This window comes from Schistocerca piceifrons, chromosome 1 (assembly GCF_021461385.2).
Source record: "Schistocerca piceifrons isolate TAMUIC-IGC-003096 chromosome 1, iqSchPice1.1, whole genome shotgun sequence".
In the NCBI taxonomy this organism is placed as follows: domain Eukaryota; kingdom Metazoa; phylum Arthropoda; class Insecta; order Orthoptera; family Acrididae; genus Schistocerca; species Schistocerca piceifrons.
In genome coordinates this window covers 514,779,752-514,799,455 of record NC_060138.1, presented here as the reverse complement: position 1 = coordinate 514,799,455, position 19,704 = coordinate 514,779,752, and the positions used below count along the sequence as shown (strand labels likewise).

Sequence of the window (19,704 nt, the reverse complement as noted above, 5' to 3'; positions counted from 1 at the left end):
TGGCAATGGCAAGGAAAGCGTTTCTGAAGAAGAAAAATTTGTTAACATCGAGTATAGATTTGAATGTCAGGAAGCCGTTTCTGAAAGTATTTGTATGGAGTGTAGCCATGTATGGAAGTGAAACGTGGACAGTAAATAGTTTAGACAAGAAGAGAATAGAAGCTTTTGAAATGTGGTGCTACAGAAGAATGCTGAAGATTAGATGGGTAGATCACATAACTAATGAGGAGGTATTGAATAGAATTGGGGAGAAGAGGAGCTTGTGGCACAACTTGACTAGAAGAAGGGATCAGTTGGTAGGACATGTTCTGAGACATCGAGGGATCACCAATTTAGTATTGGAGGGCAGCACGGAGGGTAAAAATCGTAGAGGGAGACCAAGAGATGAATACACGAAGCAGATTCAGAAGGATGTAGGCTGCAGTAGGTACTGGGAAATGAAGAAGCTTGCACAGGATAGAATAGCATGGAGAGCTGCATCAAACCAGTCTCAGGACTGAAGACCACAACAACAACAACAACAGGCTCAACAGACTTCCCTATCACCAGCAGCTTCTGTTTATGGTCTCCACTTGCTTTTATTGCAGCAAGAACTGTTAACCTCTCTTTACATTTTTTGTAGCTCTTAATTTCTTAGAAAATTGTGTAACCATGTGAGAAGCCACAGAAAGTATTTCACCGCAAATTTCTATATGCCTTGTGCCGTATCACTTCTTCCACCTATCCAAGCGTGCTGAACTTGCGGTAAAATCGTCCTCACATTCCTTTAGCTCATTTCTAAAAAATACAGCTTTTTGTTGCAGAGTAGGCCCCAAAATTGGATTTTCTTTTTGTCCTTGTTGAGTAAACCAAATTAAAAGATCTTCAATTGTTTTTTCATACTCAATTTCTTTATTGACTTCCATTCAAATGACGAAATAGAAAACATGTTTAATGAAAACTTCTCAATTTTTTTCTCTGTTTCTACGCCCATCTCCAACTGTCACTTCACTGAATCCATAATCAGCAGTAAGTTTTTTTTAATGTTTCTTCTTTGATTAGTCTTTTCAAAACCTCCACTTTCACATACAACAGCACAAATTTTCTCTCTTGTTCCTACCACTCATTGTAATGTAGGAATTAAGACATTAAGAAACTCACAATTACATATGTACAGCACACTATACGTACAACACTACTTTAAAATTAACATGACACAGGTGGGCCCACTACAGTACATACACAGTGTCAGCCAATGTTGTGAACTGAAATGTTATCTGTATTGTTAAAAACAAACAATGGAAAATCCAGGATTGAATGTAACAATATAATGAAAAGGATAGTTGCTACTCACCATAAAGCAGAGATGCTGAGTCTCTTAAAGGCACAACAATGACTACAGGAAAGTTAGCTTTCGACCAACAGGGCCTTTGTCCAAAATAAACAATGTGCAGACATGCACATGCTCACACAACTCGCACAAACGTAACGCAGCTGGAGCCAGACTGTGTAGATGGAGGGCAGGGCAGAGAGGGGGAGAGGGGGTTTAGCGGAAAAAGAGAGAAGTAAAAAGACTTGTGGAGTAGAGGGCTGTGTAGTGCTGGAATGGAGTAGAGGGCTGTGTAGTGCTGAAATGGGAACAGCGGAGGGCTAGGCGAGTAAGGACAGTGACAACTGAAGGTTGAGGCAAGGAGGGTTATGGGAACATGTGATAGGATGTATTGCAGAACAAGTTTCCACCTACACAATTCAGAAAAGCTGATGTTGGTGGGAAGGATCCAGATGGCATACGGTGTTAGGCAGTCATTGAAATGAAGGACATCAAATCTGGCAGCATGCTCAACAACAGGGTGGTCCAGTTGTTTGTGGCCACAGTTTATTGGTGGCCATTCATGCAGACAGACACTTGTGCCCACATAGAATGCGGTCCCGGGCTTGACTCTTGGCTGAGTTGGGGATTTTCTCTGCCTGGGGCCTGGGTGGTTGTGTTGTCCTCATCACTTCATCATTGTGATTCGTAATAATGGTTAGATTGGACTGTGTAAAAAGTGGGACTTCGTATGGGTGCTGATGACCGCACGGTAGTGTCCCACAAACCAAACATCAAACTCATGTATAATGCAGCACAGTGGTGTAGATCACATGACTGGTTTCACTGGTAGCCCTGCCTTTGATGGTATATGTGATGTTTGTGAAAGGACTGGAGTAGGTGGTTGTGGCAGGACATATGGGACAGGTTTCATATCTAGGCCTCTTCAAGTATATGAGCCATGTGGCAAGGGGTTGGGAGCGAGGGTTGTGTAGGGATGGACTAGGATATTGTGTAGGTTTGGTGGGTGGCAGGATACCACTGTGGAAGGAGTGGGAAGGATAGTGGGTAGGACGTTTCTCATTTCAGGACACAACGAGAGGCAGTTGAAACGCTGTAATTCAGTTGCCCCAGTCCTGGTTGGTACTGAGTCACAAGAGGAATGCTCCTCTATGGACAGATGGTGGAGCTTTGGGAGGTGTTGGGTGACTGGAAAGATAAGGCACGGGAGATTTGTTTTTGTACAAGGTTGGTAGGGTAATTACGATCTGTAAAGGCCTCAGTGAGACCCTCGGTATACTTCGAGAGGGATTGCTTGTCATTACGGATGCAACGGCCATGGGTGGCTAGGCTGTATGGAAGGGACTCCTCAGTACGGAATGGATGGCAGCTGTTGAAGTGGAGGTATTGCTGGTGGTTAGTAGGTTTGATACAGACAGAGGTAGATGATATAGTCATCTTTGAAGTGGATGTCAACATCGAGGAAGGTGGCTTGATGGGCTGAGTAGTAACAGGTGAAGCAAATGGGGGAGAAAGTGTTGAGGTTCTGCAGGAATGTGAAGAGGGTGTCCTCAACCTCGATCCGGATCACTAAAATGTCATCCGTGAATCTGAAACAGGCGAGGAGTGTTTAGGAAGGATACCTCTAGATGTCCTATGAACGGGTTGGCATAGGGTGGTGCCATGCGAGTGCCTATAGCCATATCCCAGGGATGAGGATATAGTTGGTCATGGTGACTAGGAAGCTTCAGATTCTGTTGGGCATTGGGAGAGGTAGTGTTCAATAGCAGTAAGGCCAAGGGCATGGATGATCTTATTTCATAGGGATGTGGCATCAATAGTGACAAGCAGGCAACCGTGTGGTAAAGGAGCAGGAACTGTGGAGAGTCGGTGGAGGAAATGGTTGGTATCTTTTATATAGGAGGGTAGGTTCCAGCGGGTAATAGGTTGATGGTGTTGGTCTATGAGAGCAGAGATTCTCTTAGTGGGGGGCACAGTAACCAGCCACAATGAGGCGTCTTGTGTGGTTGGGTTTATGGGCTTTAGGAAGCATGAAGAAGGTAGGAGTGCGGGGAGTAGTAGGGGTGAGAAGAGAGATTGACTCTGGGGAGAGTTTCTGGGATGGGCCTAAGGATTTGAGGAGAGACTGGAGATCCTGCTGGATTTCTGGAATGGAGTCACTGTGGCAGGGTTTGTAGATGGATGAATATGACAGCTGGTAGTGTCCTTCTGCCAAGTAATCCTTGCAGTTCGAAACAGCAATGGTAGAGTTTTGGTCAGCTGGTAGGATTATAAAGTTGGTTGGGATCAGTTTTTAGGTGGTGGATTGCAATCTTTCTGCGGATCTTAATTAGTTTGCATATTGAGGAATTTTTGGAATGATGGTGAGGCAAGGTTTAAAGTTAGCAAGTGGGGGGGGGGGGGGGTTGCTGGGGGGGGGGGCAGTGGGGGTGGATCAAGGTTGGATGGAGGAGTGAACTGTGTCAGGCAGGGTTCAACATTGGTCTTTGGTTGAGTTTGATTGGTAGGGTTGGTGGTGAAAGTCTTCAAGTTCTGCAGGATTGAATTTGAGGGTGGAGCAAAAGGTGAGACCTTTTGGAAAGGACTGATACTTCTGTGGGGTTAAGGCTTTTGGAGAGAAGTTTCATGGCTGTGTTTTGGGTCTGTTTCGATTCTGGATTCTGTGTAGTGGTGGGAGGGAGTTTTGGAGGGTGGGGTAAATGTAGTAGGTCTGAGAGACAGGGCTTGTCTGCTGAGAGGGGACATGGGGGAGTTTTGGAAGTTGTTGTAGAGGTGGTGGACATTGTTAGCCCAAGGTGGGAGTAGTTGTTGAGCAGGTTGGAAAGTTTTTTGGGGTGGCATTGTGCTTGTTGCTCTATTTCCTAGAGGGCAAGACTTTCAATATGTGATATGGGATCCAGGAATTTGGGATTGGATAGCAGGAGAGTTTTATGGATGGAGAGAAGGTATTGCCTGTCAGCTGGAGCCAGACTGCGAGCAGCAGGGCATTATGGAAGAGGCAGCTGGGTGAGGGTAAGGAGGAGGCTCGGACGGGGAGGGGGAGGGATAGCAGAGTAGGGTTGGGGGACAATAAAGTGCAGCTGGGAGCGTGCAGGGACGAGGTGGAGAATGGGGAAGCTAGGTGCAATTTGGAGGTTAGATGGAGGGCAGGAGAGCAGAGAAAGGGGGGGGGGGGGGCGGAGAAGGAGAAAAGTAGAAAGACTGGGTACATTGTTGGAATGGGAACAGGCAAGGGCTAGATGGGTAAGGACAATGACTAACGAAGGTTGATGCCAGGAGGTCTTGGGAACGCAGGATATATTGCACAATTCAGAAAAGCTGGTGTTGGTGGGAAGGATCCAGGTGGCACAGGCTGTGAAGCAGTGTTTGGTGGCATGCTCAGCAACAGGGTGGTCCTGTCTCAACCTTCATTAGTCATTGTCCTTACCTATCTATCCCTTTCCTGTTCCCATTCCAGCACTACACACCCCTCTATTCCACCAACTTACTGAGTCTTTTTACTTCTCTCCTTTTCCGCTAACCCCCTGCCCTCCGTCTCCTGACTGCCCCTAGCTGCCCCACTCTCCACCTCATCCTTGCACACTCCCAGCAGCACTGTACCATCCCCCACCCCTATCCTGTTACCCCTCCCCCTTCCTGCCGCAGCCTCTTCCTTACCCCTGTCCAGTTGTCTCTCCCATAATGCCCTGCTGCTCGTAGTCTGGCTCCAGCTGCCAGAGACTGTGGTCATGTGTGTGTGAGTTGCGTTTGTGTGCATATGTTGTTTGCTTTTGACAAAGGCCTTGATGCTCGAAAGTTTACTTTCTGACAGTCTTTTTGTTGCGCCTTTCTGCGACTCAGCATCTCCACTTTGTGCTGAGTAGCAATTATTCTATTCATTATGTTGTTACTGTATTGTTACTTATTTTAATGACAAATGTTGCCAAGTAGGCACAACAATAGGGGTAACAATAAGGGTGATATGCATTGTACAATTATCGTAAGGCGATTTCAATTAGTGAAGGGTCAACAAAGAAAGAGCAATCAGACTCCTCGAAACATAATGGTACCTGTCCATCTGTAATAGAAATGCATTAGCACTGTGAGACCAAGGTTATGTCTGTGCATTATGGACAAAAACTTTAAGTGGAACAGTTTTATTTGTCTTGTACATGGAAAATTGAAAGAAAGTTGAAAATGTAACACACTCAGAAGTGTGTAAAACATAGATGCATACAACATATGAAAACGGGTTTTTACTAAAGTTTTATGTAAAATTTCAATTTTCTTATGACCAGCTCAAATTACATGGAACCTTGATTTGCTGTTGCTCAAATTACCAGAGCTCTACTGTACTTAATTTTCCTGCTAGTATCTATTGGAGCTTCATAAACTAGGCTTATCCTTTTGCACCCCCAGAAGTAGTCCATTGGTTTCATATCTTGTGACCGATCTGCCCATTGACTACTGTGACCAATATTATATTGTCATACAAACTGTACTTAAATGTGGTTCGTAACATAGTGCAATGTGTGCCAGCAACCCATCATATTGAAACCACATAAGCAAATATCTCAACGACACTTCTTCTAGGAAGTGTGGGAGGACAAGTTAAAGGACCATTTTGTGCAAGACTCCGTTTAGTTCATCAGTAAATAGGTAAGGTCGAGTCACAAACTTGTTTGTGAAACCCCCTTGTACGTTAACGGCAAACTTCTGTTGATAGGATTGACACACCTGTGCATGTGGATTTCCATCATTCCACACCTGGCTAGTCCTACTGTTGAACATGCCCCCTCATGTTAACATGATACTGTTGAACATCTCTCTCATGTAAATGTGCCCTCATGTGTAAATAACACAAAAGCAGGAAAATTGGTGTTTTCTGTATGTTGCTATAGGAACTAATTTGCAAATGACACTCTAAATGGGAAATCTGCTGGCTGTAGTGAGTGGGAACAGCTGAATACAACTTCATTGTGCTACTGTTCCATTACAGTCCGTAAACTTATCCATAGTACTGCTGTGTATCACTGTTAACACACAACTAACACCTCTGGAAAACGAAACAATAGACAGATATAAGCAGCACTGAATGCAGCATCAGAACAATGAGATAAGGAGGGCATTACTTTCGTGAACAGCAGCTATTGTGAGCAAATGGAAATAATATGCACAGCATGCATTGTCAATACTTACATTGTTGTGCACTATTTGTAATGCAATACAGATACAAAACTAATTGGAGCAAAAACCAAACAAAATGCAGTAAATCGGTAACAAGCTGTTGGAGACTGTGGATTCCTCGTAACAAAATACTCAGATGGTAGCACTGAAATCCGCTGAAAGTTTGTTGGTGGAATTATGGTTCATCCTGTTGGTCTGAATTACCTCAGATGTTTTCAATAATCACAGAAAGTGTCTACTTGAAGTGAGTACTCTTTTAAGTTGGAATTTTTATTTCCATTTATTGCTTTAGCTACTTCATCTTGTGTGGTAGTGTTGATGTCCACTGATCTAATACGTATGCTTGCTTTATATTTGTTGGAGTGGATATTCTTATTTATGTTTGATTTTATTATATTATCAGCATCAGTTGTCAAGAAATTATTAAATGTGTTGATTGCTTCTAAGGGATTTCTAACTTTTTTTATTTTCTTGTGGTAATGGGGTAATGGTACAGTTATATGTGATGCAGTCTTCATAAGTTTCCTTTTTTTATAACACTCTACATGGCCTTTGTTTTATTAGCTGAATTATTTGTGTATTTATCATAATGCATTATTTTTCCTGCTATTATTCTTTAGTGTTTTGAAACGATATTATGAAAAGGGAAGTTGGTACTCACTATACAGTGGAGATGCTGAGTCATGGATAGGCACAACAAAAAGACTGTCACAATATACTTGTTCATTCTTAAACAACCCCTGCTCCCAACCTCTTACCGCATGACTCATATCCCTGTAATAGACCTAGATGTCAGGCCTGTCCCATACATCCACCACCACCTACTCCAGTTTGGTCATGAACATCACCTATCTCATCAAAGGCAGTCTGTGAAACCAGTCATGCAATCTATAAGCAAAGCTGCAACCACAGTGCTGCATTCTATGTGGGCGTGACAGCCAACAAGCTGTCTCTCCGCGTGAATGGCCACTGACTGTGGTCAAGAAACAAGTGAACCACCTTGTTGCTGAACATGCTACCAGACATGACATTCATCGTTTCAGTGACTGCTTCGCATCTTGTGCCATATGGATCCTTCCAACCAACACCATCTTTTCTGTATTGCGCAGGCGAGAACACTTCCTGCAATACACCCTACATTTCCTTAACCCTCGTGGCCTCAACCTTCTTTATTCACTGTCCTCACCAATCCAGCCCCTTTCCTGTCCCCATTCCAGCACTACACAGCCGTCACTCCACTATCACACCCAGTCTTTTTATTTCTCTCCTTTTCTGCTACTTCCCCCCCCCCCCTCCCCCTCCCCATCTCTCCTCTGCCCTTCGTCTAACCTGCAGCACTTCACTGTCCGCCATCCCCACCATACTATCCCTCCCACTCCCAGCCCCAGCCTCCTCCTCACCCCCAGCCAGTTGCCACTCCCATCATGCACTGGTGCTGCTGCTCACAGTGTGGTTTCAGTTGCCTGAGACTGCAGCCGTTTGAGTTAGGTGTGTGTGTGTGGGGGGGGGGGGGGAGGGAGTCTATGTCTATTGTTGATGAAGGCCTTAATGGCCAAAGGCTTTATTTATTCATGGCAGTCTTTTTGTTGTGTCTGTCCGTGACTCAGCACCTCCACTGTATGGTGAGTATCAACTTTTGTTTCCATAATATTGTTACATTCCGTCCTGGATTTTCGCTTGTTTAAGTATTTTGAAATATTTTTGTATAATACATGTTTAATACAGGTGAAGATTTATTCAAATTACACATTTTATGTAGTAATGTCTATATCTTCTCCTGGTATGAAACTGTTATTTCCATTTTCATTCAGGTGTTTGTTCTACAGCTGTCTCTTAAGGTTACAGCCTTTTGAAAATAATGTTTGAAAGTAATGAGTTAATATGTCAATGAAGGCATTAAATTTTTCATTAGGTCATAAATTTTATAAACTTATGACTTTTTTTCTTTGTTTAGTATGTTGTTGAAGTAGCAAAGTTGGTATTTGAGCTAGGTGGCCACTAAAGCCTGCATTGAAATTTTTTTAGATAACTGCTGAATGCTCTCCTCTTGACCTGAAACTGATCTAAAGCTGTTTCACAAATACCTGTTATCCTGGTAGCAGCATTTAAATTTAAGATGTAGCAAGGTTCATAAGGACCTTTCCGTTTTTATTTTTTGTAATAAACATCAATGTTAGATTGAACAACAAAAGCAGTCAGACATTGATTGTCAAAAACAAATAATCAACTTTTAGCCTTAATTTTGATTGCGTGTTCATAGCATAATCAGTTGATGAGGACACCACTGGTAACACAATTAAATTCGATAACTTCTTGATGGTCTACCAGAAATTTAATTTGTTGTTGTCTGAAAGCTTTGTGTAACACCAGTAGTACATATTTTGTACTTGCTTCTTTTGTACAGGCTACTTACTGTAGAACACACATTATTAGTTTACTGTATTTTCTTGGTAACAATGCTCATGCATTTTTTGTAGTGTTGTTTATTCTTCAATGGCAGGTGGTTCGACAACTTCAGCCAGGGTGATTATGCAAGATCAGGTGGAGCAGCAACAGACACAATAGTATTGCCTGCAGGTCCCTTGTCTCAATTTCCTCACTCCATTGAGCCACACCTAAGATCTCTTGGCATGCCTACAAGCCTTCAGAAAGGTGTTGTTACACTTGTCAAGGATTACACTGTGTGTCGTGCTGGTGAAGTTCTGAAGCCTGAACAAGCTCGCATACTGGTAGGTGTTATACACATTTCCTGTGGTCAAATAAACATTAACTACATCTTAAAAAAGGTTTGTTCTATATTTTAACAAGAGGCAGAAACAAAATTAAGATTTCAGTATGTTTGCAGAAGTCTTCGCTGTGAATTGTCCAGACACAAACATCATTACATAATTATTTTCATGTTCTTTTACTGTTAAACAATAACTTCTGTCACTGTCAAAATAATAAATTCTTGCAATAGCACACTACTTGCTTAAAACATTCATTTGCTGTGAGAATGATATTTGGACCAATAAATGTGCAGATAGCACTACATATCATTGATAACCATGTCTGAGTTTGGTACTTAATTTAAAATATCTCAGCTTACCAGTTCATTAAAATTTCTGTGGTTTTCACCTGTAACAATCCTGTAGTAAGTGCAACATAGGAAACTGCAAAAAGAGGTCAAGATGTAGAGTTGCTTGAAGGAATGAGGAGACTCGGACAGTGTACTGTAAATCATGGCAAGTATATTGTTGTGATTAAAATACATAACATTTTCTTTAGGAGTGTTGGTATCAGAGTATGATAGTATTAACAAAGCTTCATACATTCAATGTGCCTTGGTGTGAAGGGAATCATAATCTAGGCATAAAACAAGTTGCAGGTAGATTCTACCCCTGAATAATGTCGTACAAGAATGTGCAAACACAGTTTCCACAGAACAGTGATTATTGTGTGAAATGTTGATGACAGTTTGTAACACCATTGAAACTTGGGTAGGATATTTGCAGAATGTATAAAGATAATGAGCATAGAAAAACTGAAAGGATAGCCAGTTGGAATATATCCACAAAATCTCACTTCATAACCTTTAGTATGAGATCTTCCTTCAGATTTGTGGCAAGTCTTCAGTCACCTTAAAAACTTCAGAAGCTGTTGGGCAGTACAAAACTTGAGCTGGAAAGGAAAGGGCTTGGACTTTGAAAATTTTTATGGGAAGAGTCATGAAATAACATTGCCTGGACCAGAGCAAAAATGTTTGGGTGGATATTATCAGAAAGCTAGAATTTTTAAATCTAGTAGCTGGCTCTGTAGTGTCATTTGTGATTAAGTTTTTGGGGGAGGCGAAAGGACAGTGGTGTAATAATAGTGTGACATACTGGCAACAGTTTGGCTATGACGGTAATTAGGCAATTGTGGATGACACGAAGCACATTGCTGAGAAGTTCCGCACACTAGTGTGAAGATCGTATCCCTCTGAGTAGTATAAGTTCTGATGGAGCATTCTGTGGAATCTGCTAGCACAGAGTAGGGTTGCTCAGGAACGGAAAGTGATCCCACAGATGTCTGATAGAAGCATTGTCCCTCGCTTGATTGCCTGATGTGTGTGTCATGGCCTACTAAGAGATCATATTTTTGGCTAATTGTGAGCAGCAATTAGTCAGACCTGAAATGTCCATCCTATCTCAGTGATTTCCACTAGTCGCTCCTTTCAAAATAATGTGCGTGTGCGTGGGTGTGAGTGCACATGCATGTGCATGTGTGCAGGAGGGGGGGATAGGGGGGGGGGGAAGTTCACCTAAATTTCATTGTAGCTCATTGTGTAAATTTGCTGCAAGTTCAGGTTAAGATGATCTAAGCAGTTTCATTGTGAGAGTCATAGTTTAATGCATGAAAGTGTATAGTCCCCATGTTGTGTAGGGTTACATTTCATGCTGACATATGGCTGTAGGCTAACATTTGTTGGGTTATTGCAGGTTGTATCTCTTGTATTATTGAATAACTAATTATATTTAGAATGTAAGAGGGAATACTAAATATATTCTCATAACCAGTGGCTCAGTCATAGTTCCATTAGAAAGAATACTACGCAGAGATTTACAAATTGCTGTTCAATGTTTTTTTTTTTTCTGATACATACATGTGTGTGGCAGGAGCAGATGCGGGAGGGGCGGAGGTTGGGTTGGGGTGGCAAGGAAAGGATATGCTTGAAATTGAGTTATATAGTCTCTGGGGCTGAGAAAGTTTTCTGATTAATTCAGAAGCCAGGCTGTAATTAAGAGAGAAAACTTGAGTAACTTGTACTTACCAAATCCCCACATTGAGAGACCACATAGTGTACCATAATTGGTCCCTCTCCTTCCACTCCTGGTCCTTTGCAGATTGTGTGTGGGCATTTGCAGATTCTGTGTGGAATGAAATGTTGTCAGTGCCTTTCTGTTCAAGCCTGAATTTAAATAATTTTATTCTCATATTATGTGATGTAAGTTCATAAAAGTAATAAATTTCTTAACTCTTATAGTTATGGGGGCTCGAATTCAGAGATCAAAGATCTCAGCAATGCATGACACGTTTCTTGTAGTCTCCCTCCATGGAGCTAGTTGAATAACTGTGTGACGGTCCTTCACTGACTGATCTAATCAATGATGAAGTGTATGGCATTTTCAAGTCTCAGTTTCTCTTAATTGGTTTGGGTCCCATACCAACAAACAGTACTTCAGAGTGTGTTGGATGTGGCTTCTTTTGTGGTCAGTTAAACTTCTTTGGAGTTAACCAATAAATCTGTAGGTCATCTACCTTTCCGATGGCTAGATTCACGCTGCTGTTCCATCGTGTAACATTCTGGACAAGGGTTTAGGGTGGTCTTGTGTGTTGCAGTGTGAAGACCTTGAACATGGCTCAAGTAGATATTGGGGAGCCTTTCAGTTTCAGAAAAAAATTTAAAAAATATTTCTTTCACTTACACAAATTAGCATGCTATACAGATTCCAGGATTGAAGATTCTTGTGAACTGTGTGACCAGCAGTATTCACTATAGACACCTATTCCAAGGAAGTAAGTTTACACTTTGATGATATTTCTGTCTTTTTGTCTAAAAAATGAAACTCATTTGTCATTATTCTCAGAACAAGACTGAAGGTTGATGCACTCTTGGAGAATTTCTTGCCATTTTTTCTCTTACCTCGGGGCTTGTATTGTGTGATTTTGAGCACTGAACCTCTTAAACACATCTCGACAATTATTCTAAGAAAAAAGTAATAATTCCTAACTAAGCTCTTTAGTTTCATAACTTTGTGGAGGAACTAATAATGTTATAGTTAAATCTGTGGGAGTGTGTTTCAGGTGAGTTTGGAAAAATTCTGGAAAAGGGAACTTTGGTGTAATTTTTTAGTGAAAAGCAAGAACTATCATTTCGCACATGCGCACACACACACAAAAGGACGTAGATACGTAGGGTAATTTTATTCTTCATAGGAATGCATGACGTAAATAATTTGTTCTCTGTAGCTATAAGACTGCAAAATTTTTGATGCTGATTGCTTTTCTTTTCACAGAAATTGCTTGGCCATGAAATGGCAGTTTTCAGGCTTGTTATGAAGTCTATGTGGTCAAAAGATGGTACATTTGAGAAATTCAAGAGAAAGAAAGAAGAAGATGCAATAGTAGATCATGATGATGAAATGGATGATGCTGAAATGGAAGAGTATGCTAGCGAAGAAGAAAATGAATAGTATTACCTGACTGATTTACATTTTAATGTTCGTACTTATAACTGTAAATATTCTACCTGACGTTACAAAAACTTCAAACATTGTAAACTCTATTTTATGTAATTATGAATTCAGTGTAATGTGCCAGTATGTGACAATTGCAATGTTGCAGTATTTTTAAAGAAACCAACTGAAGTAACCTATATGCATTTCATATATTTATATCAGCATATATTGTAACAAAATTGATGTATGTAATATCTAAATTTCTGATGCAACTCATATACTATTATGATATTGCTGCACACTTGGAATTTTGTGAACTATCGAAGTGGAAAATATCTGGTAATTACAATTTTTCATAACCAGCATAAAATTACTTTTTAATACAGTATTAAATGATTGTAATCTCATGTATGTGAAAGTGAGAAGCTCGGGTAAGTTCACCTTTTGTGGAATTTGAGGGTGTGAGTTAATGAATCTACTGATAATTTTTGAATGACAATCTGCCACACTGGCTGTAGTTAGTTGTATTAAAAAGACCTAAGTTAAATGAAGACACCTGAAGTAGACAAAATACCTCAGAATTATTAGGATCTTTGAGAGAACGTACCTTGACGGGTGACAGAGATAATGAGACAAATGTAATACCCAGTGACTTCATGAAGAACATTACAATCTCAATACCAAAGAAGCAAGTGATTTACAGAATCATCATTTTAATAAGTCATGGTTTCAAAATACTAATGTGCATCACCTAGAGAAGAATGGAAAGACCAATAGAAACTGACATCAGAAAGATCTTTTTTGCTTCTGGAGAAATGTAGGCATGCATAGAACAGTACTAGCCTACGGCTCATCTTGCGAGACAGGTTGCAGACAGACAAACCTACATCTTTAGCATTTGGATTTAGAAAAATTCTTTTGACAATGTTGACTGTAATGACTCCTTGAAATTATGAAGTTGTTTCAGGTATAGGGTGAAACCTGAAATTGATATAAGTGAGATTTTTTAGGGATCATTTAAGTGTACATCAAAAGGATAAGCTAATGGGAAATGGAGGTGGTGGTTTTGTTGCAGTAGACTAGAAACTCAAATCCACTGTGATAGAGATTGAAGTTGCATGTGAGATTGTAAGGGCAAGACTCAATATCAGGAGTGGGCATAAAATAGTAATTACATCCTCCAAATGCCCGCCAAATTCATCTCCTGATGTAACCAAATCTTTGTAAAAAACTTCAGTTTACTTGTATAGAATTTACCCAATCATACTGCAATTGTCAGTGGAGACCTAAATCGTCCAGCAATCAACTGGGAAAATTACAGCCTTTTTAGTGGTGGGCTTGATAACACATCCTGTGAAACATTACTAAATGCCTTCTCTGAAAACTAGCTAGAACAGATAGTTCGAAACTCCACTCCTGATGGAAATATACTGGATCTAATGGCAACAAATAGATCTGACCTTGAGAATGTCCACATCAGACCTGATATCAATGACCATGACGAGGTTGTGACAACAATGATTACCAAAGTACAAAGGACAAATAAAATAAGCAGAAAGATTTATATATTTGGTAAACTAGTTTAAAAAATCAGTAGTGTCATATCTCAATGAGGAACTTGGAAACTTTCTGCACTGGGCAGGAGCATGTAGAGGAACTATGGCTCAAGTTCAAAAGAATATTTTACCTTTCACTGAATATGTATGTACCCAGTAGAACAGTTCGTAAGGAGAGGTCCCCTCAATCATATACAGTCACTAAAGAAACAGAGATTAGTACATAATTGGTGTAAAACAATGCTTAGTACTAGAGAGAGAGGGGGGGGGGGGGGGAGGAGAGAGAGAGAGAGAGAGAGAGAGAGAGAGAGAGAGAGAGAGATGCAGAATGAGACGCGTGTGGTTGTCAGGATGGCAATGCATGAAGCCTTCAGCGACTACCATAGCAGGATATTGTCAATTGATCTTTCACAAAACACAATGAAATTCTGATCGTGTATGAAGGCTGTTAACGGCACTAAAGTTATTTTCCAGTCCCTAGCGAATGAGACGAACTGAAATTGAGGACAGCAAAGCAAAATCTGAAATGCTTAACTCTGTTTTCAAATGTACTTTTACAAAGAAAAACCCAGGGGTTTTGCACCAGTTTAACCCTTGTACCATGGAAAGATGAATGAAATAAGTATTAATGTCAGTGGTGTTGAGAAACAGCTGAAATCATTAAACTTGAACAAAGCTCTGTGGCCTGATGGAATCCCTCTCAGATTGTATATTGAATTTGCCTCTTCTAACTATAATCTGCCATAGATCCCTGGAACAAATAACCATGCTCAGTAGTTGGAAGAAAGCATAGGTAACACGTATCTACAAGAAGGGTGGTAGAAGTGATCGACAAAACTGTCCACAATATCTTTTACATCAATTTGTTGTAAAATCTTAGACACAAATTCGTAGCTTAAACATAATGAGGTATCTTGAGCAAAATGACCTCCTATATGCCAACCAGTGTGGATTCTGGAAACATCGATCGTTCAAAACGCAACTCGCACTGTTCACTCATGACGTATTGAAAGCTTTTGGTCAAGGCAGTTGGTAGATACATTGTTTCGTGATTTCTGAAAAGCATTTGACTCAGTACCATAACCACGCACATTATCAAAAGTTTGATCACATGGGGTATCAAGTGAAATATGTGACTGGCTTGAGAATTTTTTAGTATGGAGGACAAAACATGTTATTTTGTGTGGATGGAGCATCATCGTCAGATACAGAAGTAACTTGGGGTGTGCCCCAAGGAAGTGTTGAAACCATTGCTGATCATGTTTTAGGTTAATGACATTGTGGGCGATACTAATAGTAACCTTGTACTTTTTACAGGTGATGCAGTTATCTGTAAAGATTCACTGTCTAAAGAAACTGCATAAATATTCTATCAGAAACTGATAAGATTTTTAAGTGGTGCAAAGATTGGCAACTTGCATTAATGTTTAGAAATGTAAAATTGTGCACTTCACAAAATGAAAAAAAAAACATAATAATATCAATTATCACAGTTGGAATTGGCCAACTGATAAAAATAGCTGGGGGTAACACTTTGTAAGGATATGATATGGAATGATCACATAGGCCCAGTTGTGGGTAAAGCAGGTGGTAGCCTTCTGTTTGTTGGTAGAACAGTGGGGAAGTGCAATCAGTCCAGAAAGGAGATTGCTTACAAATCACTCATACGACCCATTGTAGAATACTGCCGAAGTGTGTCGGGATATGCAATGTATACAGAGAGGGGCAGTACAAATGGTCACAGGTTTGTCTGATCAGTGGGAGAGTAATGCAGTGATGCTGGAGAAACTGAACTGGCAGACTCGTGAAGATAGACATAAACTATACTGAAGAAGAATGAGATTTTCACTCTGCAGCGGAGTGTGCGCTGATATGAAACTTCCTGGCAGATTAAAACTGTGTGCCCGACCGAGACTCGAACTCGGGACCTTTGCCTTTCGCGGGCAAGTGCTCTACCATCTGAGCTACCGAAGCACGACTCACGCCCGGTACTCACAGCTTTACTTCTGCCAGTATCTCGTCTCCTACCTTCCAAACTTTACAGAAGCTCTCCACAGCTTTACTTCTGACAGTATCTCGTCTCCTACCTTCCAAACTTTACAGAAGCTCTCCTGGAGAGCTTCTGTAAAGTTTGGAAGGTAGGAGACGAGATACTGGCAGAAGTAAAGCTGTGAGTACCGGGCGTGAGTCGTGCTTCGGTAGCTCAGATGGTAGAGCACTTGCCCGCGAAAGGCAAAGGTCCCGAGTTCGAGTCTCGGTCGGGCACACAGTTTTAATCTGCCAGGAAGTTTTATACTGAAGAAGTCTATTAACAAAGTTTCAAGTACCAGCTTTGAATGATTACTCCAGGAAGGTACAACCACCTCACATGTATCACTCGCATAGTGATCTTGAGGACAAGATGAGAATAATTACAGCATGCACAGAGGCATTCAGTCAGTCCTGCACTCCATACATAAATGGAATGGGAACATACTCTAACAACTGGTATGATGGAATGTACCCTCTGCCATGCTCTTCATGGCGATCTGTAGAGTATGGATGTAGATAATAAAGGTGCAGCAGAAAGTTACAAAAAAGTTGTGTAGAAACCAGACCAGATTCTGAGGGAATGAGTTAGGAATTGAGACATTGAAAGTAGCAGAGTGTTTATATTTGGGCAGCAAAATAAGTTATGATGATGACCAAAATAGAGATGATACAGAATGCAAACTGGCAAGAGAGAGGACATTGTTACTGAAAACCACAAATTTGTTAATGTCTAATGCAAATTTAAATGAAAAATCCTCTCTGACGGTATTTGTCTGAAACGTAACCATGTATGGAATTGAAATGTGGGTGTTAAACATTTAAGACCAGAAGAGCATAGAAGCTTTTGAAATGTGGTACTACAAAAGAATGCTGAGGATTATGTGGATAGATTAACTTCAGATACACAATTCTGTCTCATAATTTATTAGTTTTCTGGGTTGAATTTTTCTTTGATAACTAAGCACCTGAGTGGTAGATAGTGAGTCATTTTTCACTATAATATTATATTTGTGAATGTTGCTGCTGTTTTGAACTGTGATTGACTGTTGACAACAAATGTCATAAGGTAGCTCATGTACTATGAATCTTTTGGCAGTATGCTTTCTAAAACAGGTTATAAGAGTGGACACTGGAAACCATAGTTTTTCCTTATTACAAGCTCCTGTGTAACAAATGCCAGTTTACCCAAAAGATGATACCATAAAATATAAATGAACCAAAATAGAAAAATGAAATCAACATTTTGTCAGTTGCAACTTGTAGTAGTGTGGTCAGGCCTTCTGCTGTTACAAATTGAATTTATTGTTTTTCGTAAGTTGAATGTATATATTCCTGTATTTACATAGTTCTCATACATACCTACATAACATACAAACTCCATTTGACTTTTTGTACATTCTGATGTTAAGTGTATTTAATTTATTGCGAGTGTACCTTCACATATGTACTGGCTGTTTAGTCAAATGTGATGTGAAGCTTGAGGCTTGTGGTAAGGGCTAGAAAAATTACTACAGTCAAAATTACGTACAATAAATGTATAGCAACCTGTTTGGACAATTTTTTTTTTTTTCTTACAAGATATTGAGGCTGTGGACCCTCCAGAAGAACAGAATCCCGTGGTAATAACTTTCCATTATTGGTATGAGAAAATTGCTATGTTAGTCTTGTGTTGTGATCAGACTAGTTGTATGATACAAAATACTGATGTTCTGATATTATTTCTGTGAGCAGAGTAATGAGCAACAAAAGTAAGTTATTTGAGAACAGTATTAATTGTAGTCACTGCTTATTGTAGAATTTCATACAAATCAGTGACTTGTAGTAAGTCAATCATATGGTGAATTGTGTTTTATTCATCTCATGACGTACATTTGCAATTAATTTGGTTTGCATACAGGAGTTGGTGCATATTACATGACCTCCATAATAGAATGGAAGTGTAATATGGAAATAAAGTGCAACAAGTTATTCAAATCACGGAGCTTGGTACCGTTAATAACACTAACCCTGCCCTACACCCTTACAAAGCTTTCTTACTCAAGTGCTCGAGATTGAGAAAATGTCAGTATATTATGCACAGACTCTTTATCTATGTTCAGTGGACTGTACAGACAAACAAAATGAGATGAATGTGTGTAACTTGATTAAGTGATTTTTTTTTTTTAAAAAACCTCTATTTTATTTATTTACTTTTTTGGGGGGGGGGGGTCATGTTTACATATACATCTGTATGCAACATTTGATCTATGGTACCTGCACCACGTCACTGTAAAGTCCAGCCATTTCACTCATGAGTCATATCTCATTGACAGTAAGCTTTCAGAGACATCACGTACTTATGGAGTATGGTGATTTGTCAGAGTGGAGATTCAAGGAAAGTGCCCTGTTCCCATGCCAAGATTTAGAGATGTCCTTTGGAATAACAATGTAGTAGCTTGAAGGACAGGGAAGAAAATAAGATAATTCCTGTCTTCACATAATGCAAACTGACCTTGATCTCAAGGACCATTGGGGTGTGTTAATTTTGAAGAAATGGCATGTCTTTTCAGAGCACAAAACATTTAATGAAAACTGTAGGCTCTTTGTTCTTGTATTTTTGTGTTCTATAAAAATGAAAATAAAAGTAACATTAGCAGAAGAAAATCACTTGAAGTAAGATTGGAAACAAGCAAAACCAAACAAAACAATGTGTGCTGAAATTTGCAACGCTTTGACTTGTTCACCATCACTGTAGTCACTTCATCATCCAACTATTTCATAGCACAGTTGTGTCCCACACCCCATCTCCTATAGCAAGTACATTTTTTTCAGCTCAGTAATTCAAGAAAGCAGACAGTACTGATTTTGTTGTGTTATTTCATGATGGGTCCTTGCACTTTGTGTTGTGATGATGTGAACCCTTCAGTCACTCTCATAATGAAATGTATTCGTACTTCTGTGATTTGTACTGAATACTGTACAGTGTCTGACTTTATGTAACATGCAGTTAAAATTTTGGTACAATATGTTTTGCTGTGACATTTACATTCTCATTTCTTTGAAATAACTTAGTGAACTGAAGTGGCTCTTTCTTTTTCTCACCTGGGAGCCCCATCCAATTTATCCTTAGTGACAGCATACAGCAGATAATTCATCTTTAACATGAGTCCAAACCAGTTAGCATTCTCCATTGAATCACCATTGGTATCAATCTTTACACTCCATTGTGAACACCACTCCATTCAAGATGTTACTTGTATGTTTCTTGGCAGCATCAAATCTTACTTTTTCCTCAAGATCTGTTAAGCAAACATAAGAGTCTATAGCTTTTATAATCTCGGGTCAGTCTACATGTTAGATGCCTCTCCTCTTGATAAATACATAGAAGGCAATGAGAGTCATTGATTAAATTTTCTTGTTAGTGTATTTTCATTGTCAGACACTCTTAACTTTACTACCACAA

At 40.0% G+C, this 19,704-nt stretch overlaps 1 protein-coding gene across 1 annotated transcript in view; it reads left to right on the top strand.

Moving 5' to 3' along the window:
- LOC124787966 (mRNA turnover protein 4 homolog) overlaps positions 1–13,016 on the top strand; it is a 33,233-nt gene extending 20,217 nt beyond the window's left edge. Inside the window, exons 4-5 of the mRNA XM_047254975.1 lie at positions 8,976–9,204; positions 12,514–13,016. Of these exons, the coding sequence (XP_047110931.1) occupies positions 8,976–9,204; positions 12,514–12,690 (406 nt within the window). The 3' untranslated portion in view covers positions 12,691–13,016. The remainder of the gene's footprint in view (positions 1–8,975; positions 9,205–12,513) is intronic.
- The last annotated feature ends 6,688 nt before the right edge of the window (positions 13,017–19,704 follow it).